At 45.2% G+C, this 23,816-nt stretch overlaps 1 protein-coding gene across 2 annotated transcripts in view; it reads left to right on the plus strand.

Annotated features, from left to right (window-relative positions):
• The window catches only part of IQCH (IQ motif containing H), a 192,608-nt gene that overhangs the window by 152,601 nt on the left and 16,191 nt on the right, over window positions 1–23,816 (plus strand). For both annotated transcript variants that reach the window (XM_075346063.1, XM_075346064.1), the window contains exon 17: window positions 3,778–3,942. In XM_075346063.1, coding sequence (XP_075202178.1) covers window positions 3,778–3,942 — 165 coding nt within the window. The remainder of the gene's footprint in view (window positions 1–3,777; window positions 3,943–23,816) is intronic.

Below are 23,816 nucleotides of genomic sequence, written 5' to 3' on the forward strand. Positions count from 1 at the left end.
CCAACAGAGATAAAGTTGACAGTTGAGAGTTGATATTATCAGGCTGGGAAGGCCCATGGTTATTTGGCCCTTCCCAGCCTAAAAATCCAATAAAGATAAAGATTTTGTGTATGTTTCTTTTTACTAACTTGTGTAGTAATGGTTGTGTCTAATAGACACCTCTCCATTACTAACACCAGGGCTTGATGTCAGCTGTGTATGTTTGAACAATTCAAAGCTGACACCAAGCCCCATTAGCCCGTTTGACAATGCACCCTGTGTGGCTGCGGACTGGTATTTTTAGACTGGGAAGGGTCCAATAACCATAACCTTCCCAGCCTGATAATATTAGCTGTCTGCTTTACCTTTGCTGGCTACAAAAATTGTCGGGTGGGGGGGGGGGGGGTATGTCAATTTATTTATGCATTCATAAAAAGCTATCTTATAAGCTCCCCATTTCATATGTGGAGGGAGTTGTGCAGTTGTATGTCTTGTCTGTCTGTCTGGATGTCTGTCTGTCTAGCTCTATCTATTTCTGTCTATTGACTTTTTCTAGAACCAACAGTAAAAAGAGACTCTCTTCTCCAATGATTAATGGAAAAATCCTTTCTTGGTACATCAAAGGGATATAACATATTAGAGAAAATAGGGGAATGTGGAGGATGCAAAACACAGCCCCAGGACACAATACAAAAATATTGTTGTCTGAATCAAACCATCACATTGGCTGTAAATATAAGATAGAAAAATAAACACACATAGAATATAAATAACATTTAAACAATGGATGGTAGTGTGATGCATAGAGTAAATAGGTAAACATGTATATGTAAAAAAATAAAGTAAACAGATGTGAAAGTATGGGAGTCTCACAAAGGGAGAACTAAGCCAGTGCAAACAAATGAGCAGGCCAAAGTGCAAAATCAAATAACCACATAATACCATTATAATATGTTTAATACACCTGTAAACAATGCAGGAGAATAGTTACCATATGAATATGTTCCTAGGATGCCCAGGGGGCGTGTGACATTGAGACCAAATAGGTTTATATTTTCTCTCTCTATAGCATTCACTGCTGTCTAAGGCCCTGTGCGCACTAGAAAATTAAGTTTTCTCAAGAAATTACTTGAGAGTCTGAAATATTAGCACACTTGCATTAAACGCACCAATAACTCACCAAAAACGCATGTGTTTTTACCACGTTTTTGGTGCGTTTTTTCCGCAGGTTGGTCCCTGCGTTTGTTTTACCATTATCTATGGTAAAAACCGCAGGTACCTGAAGAAAAGTAGTGACATGCTCATTCTTTTTCTCAAGAAATTCTGCGGAAAGAATGTTCTTGAGAAAAAAACGCAGTGTGTGCACAGCTATTTTTTTTTTCCATAGGTTTTGCTGGGGAATGTCTGCAGAAAGGTTACAACTAGGGATGATCGAATACTTCGATTATTCGGCTTCGCGAATATTTTACGAATACCTCGCCGCTATTCGACTATTCGATGCGCAATGTAAGTCTATGGGAAGCCCGAATAGTTCCGAATAGTTGTTATTTGGGTTTCCCATAGACTTACATTGCGCATCGAATATTCGCGAAAAGTCGAACTGCGGCGAGTTATTCAGAAAATATTCGCGAAGCCGAATAATCGAAGTATTCGATCATCCCTAGTTACAACCATTTTCTCAAGAAATTTCTGCAGCAAAAACGTAAAACAAACGCGGGTAAAAACGCAGTGTGCGCACAGGGCCTAAAAACGCATAAAAAAATGCAAGCAACAATAAAGCAGCAAATCCGCTCTCAGATTACATAGCAAAATCCTGCAGACAGATATTACTACCATACCTGTATTAAATTGTTTGCATATCCTTTGTATGCCAAGTGAGTTACTAATAGTACACATAGTTAAAAGCTTATATAATAAAATGATTAAATAAAACAACATATTTAGTTAATGATATAGATTTGAAAGCCCCTGCCATGCAGACCGTGGCGGAGCGTTGTCGGCTGTATACAATACATGGAGTTTAATCGCTGCCCTTTTTGACAGCTATCACCCATTCGCACAGCTTAGAAAAAGTGGAAATATGACAGACCGCTGTTCCTGGCAGCAAAAACAATCTGAATTGCTATGGTCATGTTTGTCCATCTCTAAATAACAGAAGTGGACAGCCCCCTTGTGGGCAGCTCGTTACCAGCTGCCGATTAGCGCTTCCCTCGCCCCCTGGAGCAGATCCTTACGATGACGGATTGGATCTTTAATAGCCCAGCAGATTCCTGCCAGTTGGTTATTAAGGAGTATCCCGGCAGTGATTCATTTAGAGGGCATTTGCTTGTGAATATGATTTAGAAATTAGCAGGAGTTTAGCAAGAGGCTGAGACTGGCTGACCTCTTAATAATGTTATAATGATGCCATTTAACATCCGCCGCTTACACCACTGACTCAGCTCAGCGCGCCCAGAATAGTTTTCTTGCTGGCAAGTAGCACAGAGAGGGAGACCCGAAATCTGACCCAACATGGAGGACTGATCAGGACAGATGTCTGTGTGCAGAATGTCAAGTGAGCTAAGTGGCCGACCTCTTCATTGTGACAATTGCCTGTGCTCACTATGACCTTGCAAAAGTCATTACACACTTATACGGAGAATGCAAATGCAAGACAGCAATTCTCCCTGATCAGAGCACATGCATATTTCATGTGCTTGTGTTACAGAAGTTGTAGTCCATTAAAGGGGTCTATACAGATCACACATTGGGGTACTGAGGCAATTGCTTTAAAACAACTCCTTTCCATATCCTCAGGACCTCCTAATTAAATGTCACCCCTTTAGCAAAGTCCCTGATGTAACTTGAGGTTTTGTAAGGATAGTCCTGGGAGTGGACCCACTGGACCATGCACGGGACTCCCCTGTGACACCACCTCGAGCGAACCCCTATACAGGGACTGTCGGGCATAACCGCAGAGGGTCTCATCAAGAGATCAACAAGAGTCATTGGATGCAGGATCCGATCTGGACCAGGTACAGGTTAACGGGATCAGGCAGAAATCCAGAACTGAGACTGGTGTAGGTTATCGGGAACAGGCTGAGGTCCGGAGGTGGAGGCTGGTGCAGGTTAACGGGATCAGGCTGAAGTCCAGAACCGGAGACTGGAGCAGGTTCCTGGGATCAGGCTGCAGTGTGTGCTCAGAACGGTACTCAGAATCTGCAAGCAGAGACAGAGTTACACCAAGCACATGCATAGAGGGACCTGAACAACTAGTACAAGAGACAAGCTACAGGGACACGTTGAACAAGCACTGGCCATGGGGAGTAGCAAGCCTTAAATACCCAAGCTTACTTATTAGTGATATTCCGGACAGCTGTGCTGGCCCTTTAAGTCTAGTGGAGTGCACGCACACGCCCCCTAGTGTACATGGGTGAGGGCCGCAACCCGGAAGTCAGAGCCGAGACCACAGGAGGAGAGGCAGGACGCTGGAGCGCAGGTGGCTGCAGTGAGTGAGCGGTGCTGAGCCGGCTCCGATGGGGGAAAGGTCTGGACGGGGTAGCAGGAGAGCGGGCTCGGCGGGGAGCGGGGACCCCAGGGGTTGGAGCGACGGGTGGTGAGCGGCGCGGTCGGACCGGGAGCGTGACAAGTTTCTAGACCACTGATATGTTCTGTAGGGGTCACTGGCATTAGATTACAGGTCGTCCTGACAGGTAGCCTATGTAAATCCAGATTACATGCACTTGATACAACTTGATTCAGCTCATTATTAGGATACAGACATGATCTGTGCGTTTTTACATTTTTCATTTTCTTTAGATTTGGGCCACAGACCTAGACTTGTGTTATAGTGATCAACTGGCAATGACCCAGCTCCTGCTCTACCTTACCAATGGGACCCTGGACTGCAGAAACAGCCGCTTGACTGTGCCAATGGCGCCAAAGAAAGTGGATCGGCCTAGACACAAAGTTCAACCAGCAGAGGTAAAAACTAAAATTGTCCCGCCTCTAAAAATTCTATTAAAAAAAAGTATGCAGACAGAGCAAAGTATATGTCAAATTTTTGCGACTTTTAGGGCTCATTCATTCCACCATATTTACGGTCCAAGAGCGATCCGAAAAACATAGGATCACACTGATGATCTGATGTATGTGATCATACCTATTTATCTTATTCACTTACGGTATATAGTGCTGTTAATTCCACAGTGCTTTACAGATGTGATCATCACTGTCCCCATTGGGGCTTGCAATCTAAATTCCCTATCAGTATGTCTTTGAAGTGTGTCAGGAAATTAGAGAACCCGGAGGAAACTCACACAAACACGGGGAGAACATACAAACTCCTTGTAGAGATCTGCCATAATCAAATCTTAAGCGGGTTTTACACGCTGCGACATCGCTAGCCCCCATCGTACGGCTGATATGTGGTGATCGCTGCCGCAGCGAACATTATCGCTACAGCAGCATCACACGCGCATACATGCTCTGCAACGTCACTGTGACCGGCGAACCGCCTCCTTTCTAAGGGGGCAGTTTGTTCAGCGTCACAGCGACGTCCCTAAGCGGCCGCCCAATCAAAGCAGAGGGGCGGAGATGAGCGGGACGAACATCCCACCCACATCCTTCCTTCCTCATTGCTGGCGGGAAGCAGGTAAGGAGATGTTCCTCGTTCCTGCGGCGTCACACGTAGCGATGTGTGCTGCCGCAGGAATGAGGATCAACATCGCTACTGCAGCAGTAACGATAATTGGGAAGAGGGGGGCATGTCACCGATTAGCAATTTTGAACGTTTTTGCGACGATTCAAAATTGCTAATAGGTGTCACACGCAACGACATCACTAACGCGGCCCGATGTGCGTCACAAATTCCGTGACCCCAACGAGATCGCTTTAGAAAGGGGTCTAACCAGTGAGATTCCTATCTACTTTGTAAGCGGGGCCCTTATGCGCACTACTGTCGGCGGAAAGCTGGTCGAATTTCCCCTTGCACGTGTGTACGCTCCTCTTTCCATTCATTCATATGGAAATTCTGGCTATCTCTTTACTGGAGAGAGATTGGAGTTTTGTTTGTAGGATCTTCATCTGTCATACATTTACAGCTAATCCTGTGATCCTGTGGCTTGCAAAAGTATTCGGCCCCCTTTGAATTTTTCAACCTTTTCCCACATTTCAGGCTTCAAACATAAAGATATAAATTGTAATGTTCTGGTGAAGAATCAACAACAAGTGGGACACAATTGTGAAGTTGAACGAAATTTATTGCTTATTTTAAACTTTTATAAAACATAATAAACTGAAAATTGGGGCGTGCAATATTATTCATCCCCTTTAAGTTAATACTTTGTAGCGCCACCTTTTGCTGCAATTATAGCTGCAAGTCGCTTGTGGTATGTGTCTATCAGTTTTGCACATCGAGAGACTGAAATTCTGAGAAGCTCCCAGTATAAGAAGATTTGGAGTAAGTGGCTAGACTTTCCAGTATTGGCGTCATGGGAATTACTGAAAGACAGGATATTTGGAATCTAGATAGGGGAGAACAGATTGCAGGAAGTGTGCAAGAACGTAGTGGGTCATAAATGAAGAGAAATGCGAAGAGTGGGGGGATGAGACTGTCGACCGTAAGTTTTTGTTTATTGTTAATGGTATGTATATTAAAATGAAAAACTTATAATAAAAATTTATCTGATTAAAAAAAAAAGAGACTGAAATTCTTGCCCATTCTTCCTTTGCAAACAGCTGGAGCTGAGTGAGGTTGGATGGAGAGCGTTTGTGAACAGCAGTTTTCAGCTCTTTCCACAGATTCTCGATTGGATTCAGGTCTGGACTTTGACTTAGCTATTCTAACACCTGGATATGTTTATTTGTGAACCATTCCATTGTAGATTTTGCTTTATGTTTGGGATCATTGTCTTGTTGGAACACAAATCTCCGTCCCAATCTCAGGTCTTCTGCCGACTCCAACAGGTTTTCTGCAAGAATGGTCCTGTATTTTGCTCCATCCATTTTCCCATCAATTTTAACCATCTTCCCTGTCCCTGCTGAAGAAAAGCAGGCCCAAACCATAATGCTGCCACCACCATGTTTGATAGTGGGAATGGTGTGTTCAGGATGATGAGCTGTGTTGCTTTTACACCAAACATATCGTTTGGTATTGTGCCCAAAAAGTTTGATTTTGGTTTCAATTGACCAGAGCACCTTCTTCCACGTTTGGTGCGTCTCCCAGGTGGCTTGTGGCAAACTTTAAACAACACTTGTATGGATATCTTTGAGAAATGGCTTTCTTCTTGCCACTCTTCCATAAAGGCCAGATTTGTCCAGTGTACGACTGATTGTTGTCCTATGGACAGACCTCTCCCACCTCAGCTGTAGATCTCTGCAGTTCATCCAAAGTGATCATGGGCCTCTTGGCTGCATCTCTGATCAGTCTTCTCCTTGTTTGAGATGAAAGTTTAGATGGACGGCCGGGTCTTGGTAGATTTGCAGTGGTATAATACTCCTTTGATTTCAATATGATCGCTTGCACAGTGCTTCTTGGGATGTTTAAAGTTGTGGAAATCTTTTTGTAACCATATCCGGCTTTAAACTTCTCCACAACAGTATCACGGACCTGCCTGTTGTGTTCCTTGGTCTTTATGATGCTATCTGCACTTTAAACAGAACACTGATGCCGGCGTCACACGGTACGATATATCGTGGAAATATCACCGGGGTCACGGAATTCGTGACGCACATCCGGCATCGTTAGAGATATTGTACCGTGTGACACCTCCAAACGACTGTGAACGAGCAAAAATACTCACCTTATCGTTGCTCGTTGACACGTCGTTCATTTTCATAATGTCGGCCCTCCTTCTGTGCTCCGGTTGTTCATCGTTCCTGAGGCAGCACACATCGCTCCGTGTGACACCCCGGGAATGACGGACATAGCTTACCTGCGTCCCGCCGGCAATGAGGAAAAAAGGAGGTGGGCGGGATGTTACGTCCCGCTCATCTCCGCCCCTCCGCTTCTATTGGGCGGCTGCTGTGTTACGTCGCTGTGACGCCGAATGTCCCTCCCCCTTCAGGAAGAGGATGTTCGCCGCCCACAGCGACGTCGTCCGGGAGGTAAGTACGTGTGACGAGGGTTAAAGACTTTGTGCGCCACGGGCAACTAATTGCCCGTGACGCACAAACGACGGGGGCGGGTATGATCGCTCGATAGATCGTACCGTGTGACACCGGCCTGAGACTATCACAGAGCAGGTGCATTTATACGGAGACTTGATTACACACAGGTGGCTTATATTTATCATCATCATCAGTCATTTAGGACAACATTGGATCATTCAGGGATCCTCAATGAACTTCTGGAGTGAGTATCTGCACTGAAAGTAAAGGGGATGAATAATATTGCACGCCCCAACTTTCAGTTTATTATTTTTTATAAAAGTTTAATATTAGCAATAAATTGCATTCAACTTCACAATTGTGTCCCACTTGTTGTTGATTCTTCACCATAACATTCAGTTTGTTATCTTTATGTTTGAAGCCTGAAATGGGGGGAAAAGGTTGAAAAATTCAAGGGTGCAAAATTCTTTCGCAAGGTATGTGTGTATATACAGTTAGGTCCAGAAATATTTGGACAGTGACACAATTTTCGCGAGTTGGGCTCTGCATGCCACCACATTGGATTTGAAATGAAACCTCTACAACAGAATTCAAGTGCAGATTGTAACGTTTAATTTGAAGGTTTGAACAAAAATATCTGATAGAAATTGTAGGAATTGTACACATTTCTTTACAAATACTCCACATTTTAGGAGGTCAAAAGTAATTGGACAAATAAACCAAACCCAAACAAAATATTTTTATTTTCAATATTTTGTTGCGAATCCTTTGGAGGCAATCACTGCCTTAAGTCTGGAACCCATGGACATCACCAAACGCTGGGTTTCCTCCTTAATGCTTTACAGCCGCAGCCTTCAGGTCTTGCTTGTTTGTGGGTCTTTCCGTCTTAAGTCTGGATTTGAGCAAGTGAAATGCATGCTCAATTGGGTTAAGATCTGGTGATTGACTTGGCCATTGCAGAATGTTCCACTTTTTTGCACTCATGAACTCCTGGGTAGCTTTGGCTGTATGCTTGTGGTCATTGTCCATCTGTACTATGAAGCGCCGTCCGATCAACTTTGCGGCATTTGGCTGAATCTGGGCTGAAAGTATATCCCGGTACACTTCAGAATTCATCCGGCTACTCTTGTCTGCTGTTATGTCATCAATAAACACAAGTGACCCAGTGCCATTGAAAGCCATGCATGCCCATGCCATCACGTTGCCTCCACCATGTTTTACAGAGGATGTGGTGTGCCTTGGATCATGTGCCGTTCCCTTTCTTCTCCAAACTTTTATCTTCCCATCATTCTGGTACAGGTTGATCTTTGTCTCATCTGTCCATAGAATACTTTTCCAGAACTGAGCTGGCTTCATTAGGTGTTTTTCAGCAAATTTAACTCTGGCCTGTCTATTTTTGGAATTGATGAATGGTTTGCATCTAGATGTGAACCCTTTGTATTTACTTTCATGGAGTCTTCTCTTTACAGTTGACTTAGAGACAGATACACCTACTTCACTGAGAGTGTTCTGGACTTCAGTTGATGTTGTGAATGGGTTCTTCTTCACCAAAGAAAGTATGCGGCGATCATCCACCACTGTTGTCATCCGTGGACGCCCAGGCCTTTTTGAGTTCCCAAGCTCACCAGTCAATTCCTTTTTTCTCAGAATGTACCCGACTGTTGATTTTGCTACTCCAAGCATGTCTGCTATCTCTCTGATGGATTTTTTCTTTTTTTTCAGCCTCAGGATGTTCTGCTTCACCTCAATTGAGAGTTCCTTAGACCGCATGTTGTCTGGTCACAGCAACAGCTTCCAAATGCAAAACCACACACCTGTAATCAACCCCAGACCTTTTAACTACTTCATTGATTACAGGTTAACGAGGGAGACACCTTCAGAGTTAATTGCAGCCCTTAGAGTCCCTTGTCCAATTACTTTTGGTCCCTTGAAAAAGAGGAGGCTATGCATTACAGAGCTATGATTCCTAAACCCTTTCTCCGATTTGGATGTGAAAACTCTCAGATTGCAGCTGGGAGTGTGCACTTTCAGCCCATATTATATATATATAATTGTATTTCTGAACATGTTTTTGTAAACAGCTAAAATAACAAAACTTGTCACTGCCCAAATATTTCTGGACCTAACTGTGTATATATATATATATATATATATATATATATATATATATATAAATAAATATCTCACTGGTAGATTACCAGTATGGTGCTCATTGCAATTATGGTGGAGATATATACAGATGAGTATATATTCAAAGACCACCTGTACAGAGTGCCAACAACTGGGTGGTATGGGATAGAGTCAATGTAGTTTATACTTTATTATATTACATGGACAAGACTAACAATAGATCACCATAACCAGGATGAGAGGAGAAAACATGATCTGCAATAACAATAGGAATCTAAAATGTATAATGAAGAGGACCCAAGTGCCAAACTAAAAACGGTAATGGTGGCCACTAGATCAGGAAGAAATAATCCAGAAAAAAAAAAATCTATATATATAGTACATAACACACGGGTCAGAAGTGAAAACATTCCCGTGCTTGCTGTGATGAAGCCCGGTTGATATAGACAAGTATAAGGGCGACGTTACACGAGACGATATATTGTACGATTGAACGAGCGATCGCACCCGCCCCCGTCGTTTGTGCGTCACAGGCAATTTATTGCCCGTGTCGCACAAAGTCGTTAAACCCCCGTCACACGCACTTAGCTCCCTAACGACGTCGCTGTGGGCGGCGAACATCCTCTTCCTGAAGGGGGAGGGACGTTCGGCATCACAGCGACGTCACACAGCGGTCGCCCAATAGAAGCAGAGGGGCGGAGATGAGTGGGACGTAACATCCCGCCCACCCCTTCCTTCCTCATTGCCGGTGGGACGCAGGTAAGTTGTTGTTCGTCGTTCCCGGGGTGTCACACATAGCGTTGTGTGCTGCCACGGGAACGACGAACAACCGGCGTGCAGAAGGAGGAACGACATTATGGAAATGAACGACGTGTCAATGAGCAACGATAAGGTGAGTATTTTTGCTCGTTAACAGTCGTTCGGAGGTGTCACACAGTACGATATCTCTAACGATGCCGGATGTGCGTCACGAATTCCGTGACCCCAACGATATATCACACAATATATCATACCTTGTAACTCTGTCCTAAAGGGTGCTTTACACGCTGCGACATCGCTAACGATTGCTAGCAATGTCGAGCGCGATAGCTCCAGCCCCCGTCGCTCGTGCGACATTTGGTGATCGCTGCCGTAGCGAACATTATCGCTATGGCAGCGTCGCACGCACATACCTGTTCAGCGACGTAGCTGTGACTGCTGAATAATCCCTCCCTCAAGCAGGGGGTGCGTTCGGCGTCATAGCGACGTCACTGCGGCGTCACTAAGCGGCCGGCCAATAGAAGTGGAGGGGTGGAGATGAGCGGGACGTAACAGCCCTCCCACCTCCTTCCTTCCACATTACCGGTGGACGCAGGTAAGGAGATGTTCGTCGTTCCTGCGGTATCACACATGGCGATGTGTGATGCCGCAGGAACAACGAACAACATCGTACCGGTGGCAGCAGCGATATTAAGGAAATGAGCGACGTGTCAACGATCACCGTTTTGGAACGATTTTGCGATTGTCGCTCATTAGTGTTACACGCTGCGATGTCGCTACTGGCGCTGGATGTGCGTCACTAACGACGTGACCCCGACGATATATCGGTAGCGATATGGCAGCGTGTAAAGTACCCTTTAGGCTTGTTCAGACATCTGCCCACTGACCAATGTCATTCGATAGGGCTGTGGAGATGAAAGTTTTTCACTAGTACCAAGATGATTTGATCATGAACATTTTTGAACGTAGATGAATGAAAACGGATCACACATATGTGGACATAAAAATTGGCATACTAATGGCAATATGGAAATCTGATTAAAATTGTCCAAGTGTTCAGGATGAAACTCGGTTGATTTTTCATTTCATTCATACAATCGACCAATCAATCCGGCAATAAAGATACCAGAGTAAATTGGCAGATCAGTGAGACAGTCGTCTGATGTTGGTCATTGGAAGATAATTACCACTTGGTGGTCCATCGAAATAGTCAAAAATTGTAATATAGGATTACCAGGGTTTTTCATGCTGTAAAGCCTTGGTAAGATCATGCTTTGTGTGAACAATGTCATAAGTAACAGAATCGATGGTTTTGATCATGAACTCGTAGACTGGTTGCATGTGTGGGCAGCTGAGATTCATTCCTGCCATATCCACACAATTACTGATGTTCTATTCTCATCTTTTCCGTCCCGTTCCTGCTGTTTTCTCATTTAATGAAGTTTATCTCTTCTTCTCCCCTTTCAGTAAGACGCAGTCTAGTGTGACTCACCAGGCTCTTACCTTTCGAGCCCGCGCTACATTAACACCCACTTTTCCCTATTTATGAACCCCCTTCAATAAAAGAATACATTTTCTCAGTGCTGCTGCTCCTGTAATTATGTATAAAACCAATCACTCATTATTTGCAAGATAGATGAGGCTAAATAAGCACAGCATTAATAATTTACAAGACTCTTCATTATGCCAGTGTATGGGCTGCGAAGACCCAGCAAGAGCAATGCCAACCCTTAAACAATGGCGTTCCATCACCGCGGCCCCATCCTGCTTCACGCTTGTTAAACAGAGACATGGATTATTCTATCAAACGCTCCTCTAGTTTCTGCTCCCCCACTGCAAGGGAACAGCTTCTGAAATGCACCTCCTATCGTCCCCCCTCTGCACGCTAATGACTCCAGCCATGGGTGATAATAATTCTGCAAATATTATAAACATGATTAGCTTGCACTCAGAGATTGATTGCGGCAGAGTTTTCCAAGTGCTGTTGTCAAGGTTCACGCTGGCATTTCATTATATTCGATGGGATCAAATGTACCAAATGATCTGTAAGGTTGTGTTATACAGGCACGCCTTCACGGTATACACATCATGATAGCATGGTCAGAATAATGCAATCACACCGCTAGCATTAAACAAGAGGGAACCAGATGTAGGAGGGTTGTAAACAACTTCCCTTTAATTAGTCATTTTTTTAGACAGAGAGTGAAATATAGAGGTGGGTTCAGTCAAATATCAAAAACAGATTAGAAAAGAAAACCCCTGTAAAACAATAACTTTATTTTATATTGATTAAAAATCTCCCAAAAATCTCCCATAATGTGTATATATAGATAGATAGATGGATAGAGGGATAGATAGATAGATAGATAGTACAGACCAAACGTTTGGACACACCTTCTCATTCAAAGAGTTTTCTTTATTTTCAGGACCCTGAAAATTGTAGATTCACATTGAAGGCATCAAAACTATGAATTAACACATGTGGAATGAAATACGTAAAAAGTGTGAAACAACTGAAAATATGTCTTATATTCTAGGTTCTTCAAAGTAGCCACCTTTTGCTTTGATTACTGCTTTGCATTCTCTTGATGAGCTTCAAGAGGTAGTCACCGGAAATGGTCTTCCAACAGTCTTGAAGGAGGTCCCAGAGATGCTTAGCACTTGTTGGCCCTTTTGCCTTCACTCTGCGGTCCAACTCACCCCACACCATCTCGATTGGGTTCAGGTCTGGTGACTGTGGCGGCCAGGTCATCTGGCGTAGCACCCCATCACTCTTCTTCTTAGTCAAATAGCCCTTACACAGCCTGGAGGTGTGTTTGGGGTCATTGTCCTGTTGAAAAATAAATGATGGTCCAACTAAACACAAACCGGATGGAATAGCACGCCGCTGCAAGATGCTGTGGTAGGCATGCTGGTTCTGTATGCCTTCAATTTTGAATAAATCCCCAACAGTGTCACCAGCAAAGCACCATCACACCTCCTCCTCCATGCTTCACGGTGCTTCCCTTAGGGAATCTGTCACCAGACACCTAATCTGAGGGAAGTATGACGTAGGGGCAGAGATCCTGATTCAGTGATGTGTCACTTACTGAGCTGCTTTGTGTAGTTTTGATAAAATCACTGATTAATCAGCAGTAGATTATCGTAAGGCCTAAGCCACATGGCATGAAAATCAGACCAAGTGGAATGCGATAAAACATCGCATTCCACTCAGACCAATATTAACCTATGTCCCAGCACCCATAAGCAATTATTTTCTCGGCCCCAATCGTACCGAAAAAACAATCGCAGCATGCTGCGATTGTAATGCAAGACTCTTTCTCTCGCACCCATTCAAGCCTACGGGGCGAGAGAAAGATCGCACTGCACTCGCAGTACACCGGTGTACCATGAGTGCAGTGCGAGAATGGCAATAGCCAGCTACGGAGGAGAGAGGGAGATAAATCCCTCCCTCCCCTCCTCAGTGCCGGCTCGCCTCTCCTCAGCACTGGCCTGCCCCTCCACAATACCGGCCCGTCCCCCGCAGCTGAGGTCCGATCGCATGATTGGACCTCAGTCGCAGTGACACTCGCATGACACTCGGCTCCTGCTGTGCTGCCAGCGTGAGCCGAGTGTCATGCGAGGATCGCATTAGTCCCCGTGTGTCTGCGGCCTTAGAGGACTACTTGACATGCTGCAGGTAGTCCAGCATATTTGTAAGCTCTGTATAACTCCTAGATTTGCAGAAGAGAAAACATTGATTTTATCAAAATGACAGCAAAGAGCTCAGTAAGTGACACATCGCTGGAATCAGGGTCTCTATCTCTACATTATGCTGCTCTCAGATGGGGGAGCAAAAACCTGGTGACATATTCCTTTTAAAAAAAAGTGCATAGTGATATGGGGAGAGTTAAGGAAATATATAATGGTTGGGGATAGAATAGGACAAAGAGGGAATTATTCCTTTTTATGTTAAATATCCCTAATTTTGTCCTAAATAGAAATCTCTCCACTACCTTGCTAGCTATCACCCGCGTTCCCATATGGTGTGCTATTACAGTGAAGAAAATAATTATTATCATTCCTTGCTGATTTTGTAAGTTTACTCACTGACAAAGACATGAACAGCCTATAATTTTAAGGGTAGGTTCATTTTAACAGTGAGGGATAGAATATCCAAAATAAAATCCAGAAAATCACATTCTATAAATTATATCAATTTATTTGCATTTTACAGAGAGAAATAAGTATGTGATCCCTCTGGCAAACAAAATGTAATACTTGGTGGCAAAACCCTTGTTGGCAAGCACAGCAGTCAGACGTTTTTGTAGTTGATGATGAAGTTTGCGCACATGTCAGGAGGAAGTTTGGTCCACTTCTCTTTGCAGAGCATCTCTAAATCATTAATATTTTGAGGCTGTCACTTGGCAACTTGGAGCTTCAGCTCCTCTATAGGTTTTCTATAGGATTAAGGTCTGGAGACTGGCTAGGCCAATCCATGACCTTAATGTGCTTCTTTTTGAGCCACTCCTTTGTTGCCTTGGCTATATGTTTTGGGTCATTGTCATGCTGGAAAACCCAGCCACGATCCATTTTTAATGTCCTGGTTGCAGGGAAGGAGGTTGTCACCCATGATTTTACGGTACATGGCTCCATCCATTGTCCTATTGACACGGTGAAGTAGTCCTGTGCCCTTAGCAGAGAAACACCCCAAAACATAATGTTTCCACCTCCATGCTTGACAGTGGGGATGGATAGGAACATTTTTCTTCCGCCAAACACAGCGAGTTGAGTTCAGGCCAAAGCGGTCAATTTTTGTCTCATCTGACCACAGCACCTTCTCCCAATTACTCTCCAAACCATCCATATGTTCAATGGTAAACTTCAGACAGGACAGCTGCATATATGCCTTCTTGAGCAGTGGGATTTTGCAGGCACTGCAGGATTTTAATCCATTACGATGTAATGTGTTAACAATGGTTTTCTTGGTGACAGTGGTCTCAGCTGCCTTGAGATCATTAACAAGTTCCCCCCATGTAGTTTTAGCCTGATCTCTCACCTTCTTCATGATCCTGGATACCCCACGAGGTGAGATGTTGCATGGTGCCCCTGATCGATGTCGATTGACAGTCATTTTGTATTTCTTCCATTTTCTTTTTTTCTTTCTATTGCACCAACAGTGTTCTTCTCACCCAGCGTCTTACTTATGGTTTTGTAGCCCATTCCAGCCTTGTGCAGGTCTATGATCTGGTCCCTGACATCCTTAGAAAGCTCTTTGGTCTTCCCTGTGTTGTAGATGTTAGAGTCTGACGGATTAATTGAGTCTGTGGACAGGAGTATTTTCTACAGGTGACAATGTAACACAGCTGTCTTTAATGCAGGTAATGAGCTGATTAGGAGCGTCTAAGTGTCTGTAGGAGCCAGAACGCTTAATGGTTGGTAGGGGATCAAATACTTATTTCTCTCTGCAAAATGCAAATAATTTTATATAATTTATACAATGTGATTTTCTGGATTTTATTTTGGATATTCTATGAGGGGCTGCTGATAAGTCTTTGGCTGCTGATAAGTCTTTAGTTTTGTGATTTTTTTGTTTCTGTGTTAACGAATGTTACATCACATGAAAGCCTTATGTGTCTAATATATGTTTTCAAAATTTTGTGCTGGTTTCTCATGACAACAGTGTTTTACTCGTGCAAAAAAACAAAAAGGTGGAGTCTAATGTGATATTCACAGCAACTGAGAGCAGAGCAGTGATAAAATTCTTGTTTCTGCCACGAAAGTCCATGAAGAATATTCATGGTGAAATGTCGCAGACATTGGGTTATCAATACCCTTCATATTCCACAGTTAAGAACTGGGTTGCTAAATTTAAAACTGGCCACTTCAGCACCAATGATGAGGAACGTCCTGGACGACCAAGAGCGGTTGTTGTTCCGGAGATCGTCGATGCTGTGCACAACTTCATACTGGAGAATTGACGGATTTCAGCTAAAGCAATAACAGACATCATGGGGATTTCCCGTGAATATTGTTTGTGTCATAATCCATGAACATTTGGACATGAGGAAGCTATCTGCAAAGTGGGTCCCCAAATGTTTGACAACAGATCAGAGAAGCATGTGATGAAAAATTCCCAGTCCATTTGTCAGCGTTTCCGGACTGATAAGAACTTCCTGCATCGACTGGTCACTGTTACAAGGGGGACCCGGGGAAGCGTGCCAAGATGGGAAATGGACAGCTTCCGCCGGTCAAGGTCCACTGTGCAGTGTAAGGGACCGCTGCTATGGTGGGTGAAGAGTGAGCGGGTTGCTGCTAGCGATCGTCTGGAATGTCACAGACGATCTATGTACACCGGTCTGCCCTAACCCGTGAGGGTTGTATGGCACGGATCTCACGGCTCGGTGTACCTGTTGCACGGGGAAGCACAGAGGTGCCCACGCACATGTGCCAGTGGAAGTCACGAGAATATGGCACGAGGGTAGCACAGAGGTGCCCACGCACGTGTGCTTTGAATAACCAGGTGAGTCCGGTGGAGGCTCGAGGAGCTCACCTGGGACAGGAACACAGCCTGTTGAAGGAGATACTGCCGGAGCAGCAAGGCAGGAACACGGCCTGCAAACCAGGTGCTGCCTAAGCAGCAAGGGCCAAGCCCACAAAAGACAATAATGCCTGAGCAGTGGCGTGGCAGCACGCTGCCAGACATCCAAACATAGAAGGACGGTCGCGCGCCGCCATGAAGGCAGGGGGAGCTTTTAAGGAGGCATAGCTCCACCCAAGGGCGGGCGCGAGATGGGCGTGACCCAATCAGGATTCAGCACATCACCAGCCTCGTTATCGGGCCGTGTGATATTAGTGAGCGAATCAGAAGACGTCACGTGGGGCACATGCTCATCTTCCTGCCTTTGGGTCATAAAGGCGGGATCCTCGGTTTCACAATGTGCAGAGATAAGGGAAGTCTTGCTGCTTCCCTGAGCATCCATCCTTTGCACACTGTGCAACCTCTCAGACCCTCTGTGATGCTGAGCAGGAGGGCCCGCGGCAGGCAAGGGATGGGAGACCGCTCCATTCTTTGCAAAGGGAGAACCACTAGGTGTCACCCTTCCGCTGCGTCTCCGAGGAGGCAACTCCTGCAGACCGTGCAGTCTCCCAGACCTTTGGCGCTGCTGAGCAGGAGGGCTCGTGGCAGACAAGGAATGGGGGACCACCTCATTCCTTGCTACAGGAGAGCCACGAAGTGTAACAGGTCACCTATGGATGAGATCTGGACTTATTTGTATGACCCTGAAAACAAGGAGTCAAGAGTGGAGGCACAGTGGTTCTCCTCGTCCAAAGAAGTTCAGGGAGCAAAAATCTGCCACTAAGGTAATGGTGTCTGTGTTTTGGCATAAGGAGAGTGTGCTGCTAGTGGACTACCTTCGAAAGGGTTCCACAATCAATACAAGGAATTACATTGAACGTTTGGACCAATTGAAGTCAGCTCTGAAGGCTCAAAGGTGCGGCAAGCTGTCCAAAGGAATCTCCGCTCACACTGCACACACGACCACGGCAAAACTGGCAGAGCTGGGCTTGCAGCTGGTTGATCACCCATCTTATTCACCAGATCTAGCTCCCTCTGACTATCATCTGTTGCCAAACCTGAAGAAACACCTGGTTTGAGGCACAACTGCAATCCTTCTTTTTGCTAGGCTTACAGAACTTGGAATACTGATGTAAGAAGTGTGTTGTCATCAATGGAGAGTATGTGGAATAAATGTAAAGTTTCATCATCTTCTCTCGTTTCTTTCTGGATAAAGCCAGACTTATCAGCAGCCCATCGTATCTCTCACTGTTAAAATTAACCTACCCTTAACCTACCCTGTTGATGTCTTTATCAGTGGGCAAACTTACAAAATCAGCAAGGGATCAAATACTTATTTCCTTCATTGTATAACACATGCCATAGTCCATGTCCCCTGAGGATCCCTTATGAACTGTATAAGGGGGAAACGGGTTGGGATGAGGACCCCCGATATAGGACTTGGAGTCATCACAACACTGGACATATGCAGCATCTTATACTTAAAGATAAGTACATGGCTTTGATCTATGAGGTTGGCCTTCTCTGACATTATTTCTCTACTGTTTTTTGTGTATGTAAGTAAGGGCAAGTGGAGGAGTCAGCTGTCGAAGAGCGAGGGTGCCACTTACTCTTAGGGTACCAACCTCCACAGCCAGGCAGTGGAAATATTTATATTTAGGATAAGATTTGGAATATATAATATAAAAAGGAATAATTCCCTCTTTGCCCTATTCTCTCCTCTACCATTGTATATTTCCTTAACCCTCCTTATGGCACTATACACTTTTTTTAGGGTCATTTGAATCCTTATTAGGTGATATGTATATACATTTTATGTACTTTTGATAGTTATTTTTATATATATATATATATATATATATATATATATATATATATATCTTTTCTTCGATAGTCCCTGATGGTTTGAATTTATTGGTCTTGCAGTGATGACATGCCAATTACGCTCTTGACATTGCAGCCAATCACTGACCTCACTGGTCCTATGATATATGTACAGGCGAAGGCCAGAGATTGGCTGCGGTAGTCACATGCATGTACTGTACAGCATGCCATCACTGCAAGAATGTAAATGAAGACCACTGGAGTCAGGGCTCTGTAGTTGCAGAAGTTTGAACAGATGAGAATTAATTTTTTTTTTTTTACCTTCCCTACACTTAAGGTGGTCAGTCACATCAAATAACTGTCGGCTCAATGGTCGTTTAGCTGACAGCGTTCACACCCAGTTCCCCCATACACTGTACTGCTTGGTCGAGAGGAGTTTGGCAAAAGCTTATCCTGTGCATAGGTGATAACTTGTTTTCACAGTACAAACCTTTAAGGTATCTAAACAACCATGACCATGGGTAAAACTATTCTATTTATTTCTTAAATGAAGTTCTACAGATATGTGCTATACAGTTAGGTCCAGAAATATTTGGACAGTGACACAAGTTTTGTTATTTTAGCTGTTTACAAAAACATGTTCAGAAATACAATTCTATATATAATATGGGCTGAAAGTGCAAACTCCCAGCTGCAATATGAGAGTTTTCACATCCAAATCGGAGAAAGGGTTTAGGAATCATAGCTCTGTAATGCATAGCCTCCTCTTTTTCAAGGGACCAAAAGTAATTGGACAAGGGACTCTAAGGGCTGCAATTAACTCTGAAGGCGTCTCCCTCGTTAACCTGTAATCAATGAAGTAGTTAAAAGGTCTGGGGTTGATTACAGGTGTGTGGTTTTGCATTTGGAAGCTGTTGCTGTGACCAGACAACATGCGGTCTAAGGAACTCTCAATTGAGGTGAAGCAGAACATCCTGAGGCTGAAAAAAAAGAAAAAATCCATCATAGATAGACTTGCTTGGAGTAGCAAAATCAACAGTTGGGTACATTCTGAGAAAAAAGGAATTGACTGGTGAGCTTGGGAACTCAAAAAGGCCTGGGCGTCCACGGATGACAACAGTGGTGGATGATCGCCGCATACTTTCTTTGGTGAAGAAGAACCCGTTCACAACATCAACTGAAGTCCAGAACACTCTCAGTGAAGTAGGTGTATCTGTCTCTAAGTCAACAGTAAAGAGAAGACTCCATGAAAGTAAATACAAAGGGTTCACATCTAGATGCAAACCATTCATCAATTCCAAAAATAGACAGGCCAGAGTTAAATTTGCTGAAAAACACCTCATGAAGCCAGCTCAGTTCTGGAAAAGTATTCTATGGACAGATGAGACAAAGATCAACCTGTACCAGAATGATGGGTAGAAAAAAGTTTGGAGAAGAAAGGGAACGGCACATGATCCAAGGCACACCACATCCTCTGTAAAACATGGTGGAGGCAACGTGATGGCATGGGCATGCATGGCTTTCAATGGCACTGGGTCACTTGTGTTTATTGATGACATAACAGCAGACAAGAGTAGCCGGATGAATTCTGAAGTGTACCGGGATATACTTTCAGCCCAGATTCAGCCAAATGCCGCAAAGTTGATCGGACGGCGCTTCATAGTACAGATGGACAATGACCCCAAGCATACAGCCAAAGCTACCCAGGAGTTCATGAGTGCAAAAAAGTGGAACATTCTGCAATGGCCAAGTCAATCACCAGATCTTAACCCAATTGAGCATGCATTTCACTTGCTCAAATCCAGACTTAAGACGGAAAGACCCACAAACAAGCAAGACCTGAAGGCTGCGGCTGTAAAGGCCTGGCAAAGCATTAAGAAGGAGGAAACCCAGCGTTTGGTGATGTCCATGGGTTCCAGACTTAAGGCAGTGATTGCCTCCAAAGGATTCGCAACAAAATATTGAAAATAAAAATATTTTGATTGGGTTTGGTTTATTTGTCCAATTACTTTCGACCTCCTAAAATGTGGAGTGTTTGTAAAGAAATGTGTACAATTCCTACAATTTCTATCAGATATTTTTGTTCAAACCTTCAAATTAAACGTTACAATCTGCACTTGAATTCTGTTGTAGAGGTTTCATTTCAAATCCAATGTGGTGGCATGCAGAGCCCAACTCGCGAAAATTGTGTCACTGTCCAAATATTTCTGGACCTAACTGTATATACTGAGATATACTGTACTTTCATGTACAGCATGCATCTGCATCAGTCTTCACACCAGCACAGAGTATGCACGTATAACCAGTTTACCCTTCTGCAGGCTTTATATATATATATATATATATATATATATATACTAGAAGGTGGCCCGATTCTACGCATCGGGTATTCTAGAATTTACGTATTGTGTAGTTCATGTATGATTTTTGTTATATATATATATAGATGTTGTTGTGTGTAGTTACCAAGTGTTTGTGTAGGGCGCTGTACATGTTCTGAGTGTCGCGGGGGGTGAGAGCGGTGTTGTATGTGTGTTGCGTGTGTTGCGTTGTTTGTGGAGCGCTGTGTGTCTGTAGCGTTGTGTGTGTGTGTGTGTGTTGTGCGGTTTGTGTGGGTGTGGTGTGTTTTGGGGGGAGGTATGTTTTGAGCAATGTGTGTGTTGTGCAGTATGTGCGTATATTTGTGTGTGCAGCGTTGTCTGTGTGGGTGTCTGTGTAGGGCGTTGTTTGTGATTCCTAGTGTGTGTGTGTTGTGCAGTGCGCGTGTGTGTGTGTGTTGGGGGGAGGTGTGCACCTCCCATCGTGCTCCACCCGCCATGCTGCGCACTTGCAAACGTGCTCCATCCGCCATGCTGCGCACTCCTAAACGTGCTCCATCCGCCATGCTGCGCACTCCCAAACGTGGTCCATCCGCCATGCTGCGCACTTCTAAACGTGCTCCATCCGCCATGCTGCGCACTCCCAAACGTGCTCCATCCGCCATACTGCGCACTCCCGATCGTGCACCATCCGGCATGCTGCGCACTCCCAAACGTGCTCCATCCGCCATGCTGCGCACTCCCAAACGTGCTCCATCCGCCATGCTGCGCATTCTCAAACGTGCTCCATCCGCCATGCTGCGCACTCCCAAACGTGCTCCAGTGCGCAGTATGGCGGATGGAGCACGTTTGGGAGTGCGCAGCATGGCGGATGGAGCACGTTTGGGAGTGCGCAGCATGGCGGATGGACCACGTTTGGGAGTGCGCAGCATGGCGGATGGACCACGTTTGGGAGTGCGCAGCATGGGGGATGCAGCACGATGGGGAGTGCGCAGTATGGCGGATGGAGCACGTTTGCTCAGCCTCTCTCCTTCCAGCCTCCCTCAGCATCAGCCTCCCCTCCTCAGCCTTCCTGAGGATCAGCCTCTCTCGTCCCAGCCTCCTTCCTCCCAGCCTTCCCATCCCAGCCTCCTTCAGCATCAGCATTCCCCTCTTCCCCATGATCAGCCTCTCTGCTCCCAGCCTCCTCCAGCACGGCCTGGTCCTCTGCCGACACTCACACACCCGATCGCATCCACTCACACACACACCCGATCGCATCCACTCACACACACACCCGATCGCATCCACTCACACACACACCCGATCGCATCCACTCACACACACACCCGATCGCATCCACTCACACACACACCCGATCGCATCAACTCACACACACCCGATCGCATCCACTCACACACACCCGATCGCATCCACTCACACACACCCGATCGCATCCACTCACACACACCCGATCGCATCCACTCACACACACCCGATCGCATCCACTCACACACACCCGATCGCATCCACTCACACACACAGACACTGACGATATCGCACTTACGCGCTCATACTCACAACATCCGGGGATATCACATGCTTCTGGCCATGTGATCCTCCGTCAGGTCCTGGAAGATCACAACAGCACATTTTCGCCGCCGAGAAGCAAGCGATATCCCAGGATGTTGTGAGTATGTGGATGCGATGTGAGGTGTGTGTGAGGTGTGTGTGAGGTGTGTGTAAGAGTGAGTGTGAGTGTGATCTGATGTGTGTGTATGTTTGTGTGTGTGCGTGTGGATCTTCTGGCGCAGCAGGACCTTGATGGGCTTGATACCAACGTATCCACACCACTCCCACCACTGCCGTGCGAGCGGGGGCCGGGGGGGGGGGAGGGGGGGGGGGGAGGGAGTACAGTACTCACCTCCGTGACAGCGCTTGTAACCATGCGAGCATGGTTAGCAACGTATCCACACCAGTCCTGTGCGAGCGGGGGCGGGGGCGGGGGGGGGAGGGGGGGGGGGTGGGCAGGGAGTACCGTACTCACCTCCGTGACAGCCGTGTCAGTTCGAGAAATGCGCGGGAGGAGGGAGGGGGTGGGGCAGAGCTAACGTGCATTGCGTGAGGGGGGCGGGGCGGGGCGTGGCCGAATTGCCAATGCCTGCAGGGTGCCGGGGCGAGAGGCCAATCTGTGGGGGGGGCGGAGCCTGGGCGAGCGGCTGGCCAATCCGTGTGGGGGCGCAGCCTGGGCGAGCGGCCAATCCGTGTGGGGGGGGCGGGGCCATGGCGAGCCCAGCGGCCAATCAGCTTTGTGTCACCGTAAGGACACAATTTTGGAGCATGACAGACAGACAGACAGATAGACAGACAGACAGACAGACAGACAGACAGACAGAATAAGGCAATTATATATATAGATACATATATATATACATACATATATATAATAACATGTTCACTTCTCTCTAAGCTAGTGGGTAGAGACTAGATGCTATTACGTCTCCCATGCAAGGTACACACATACAAAAGCATTTTCTACTCCCCTTTTTCTATGTAACATGCCGTCTGCAGCAGTGTACAGTATAGAGTATATCTTCAAATATAACACTGGAATGAGATAAGTACTTACTATAAAGCACTCTGTCCCTCTGCCTTTTTCTCACCCTGCTCCTGCCTCCTCCTTCACCATAGATTTCAATAGGCTGCTGTATTCTGATCTGTCAGTGAGTTGAGCTTGTCTTGAGCAAAACAGAGTTTAGCTGCTTTTTCCAAGTGGATGATGAGTTTATGAGGTGGGAGGACGCTCAAAAGTGGAGAAAGAGGGATCTTATAAACGTAATTTATCTTATTATATCCATTCTGAACTATTGATTTATGCGACATTTGCTGAAACAACAGTGACCATTTAATGTGTTTCTTGAAGTATTAAACCATGACAGATGTCACGTTACAAGTGCCTTAAATTGACCATGAAAAATCAATATGTACATGAAACAATGCATATACATCAGTGTGTACATGCAATCAGCTATCCCTACAGAAGAACAAAACCAGCTCCTTTTTAAAGCACATGCTAAATAAATAAAATATACCCTGATCTCTGTTCAAGTTCTGGGGACATCATTCTCTAAGGAAGATCATTAAAAGATATTGATTTGTAGAATACTTGTCACGCACGG

This window comes from Anomaloglossus baeobatrachus, chromosome 4 (assembly GCF_048569485.1).
Source record: "Anomaloglossus baeobatrachus isolate aAnoBae1 chromosome 4, aAnoBae1.hap1, whole genome shotgun sequence".
Taxonomy (NCBI): domain Eukaryota; kingdom Metazoa; phylum Chordata; class Amphibia; order Anura; family Aromobatidae; genus Anomaloglossus; species Anomaloglossus baeobatrachus.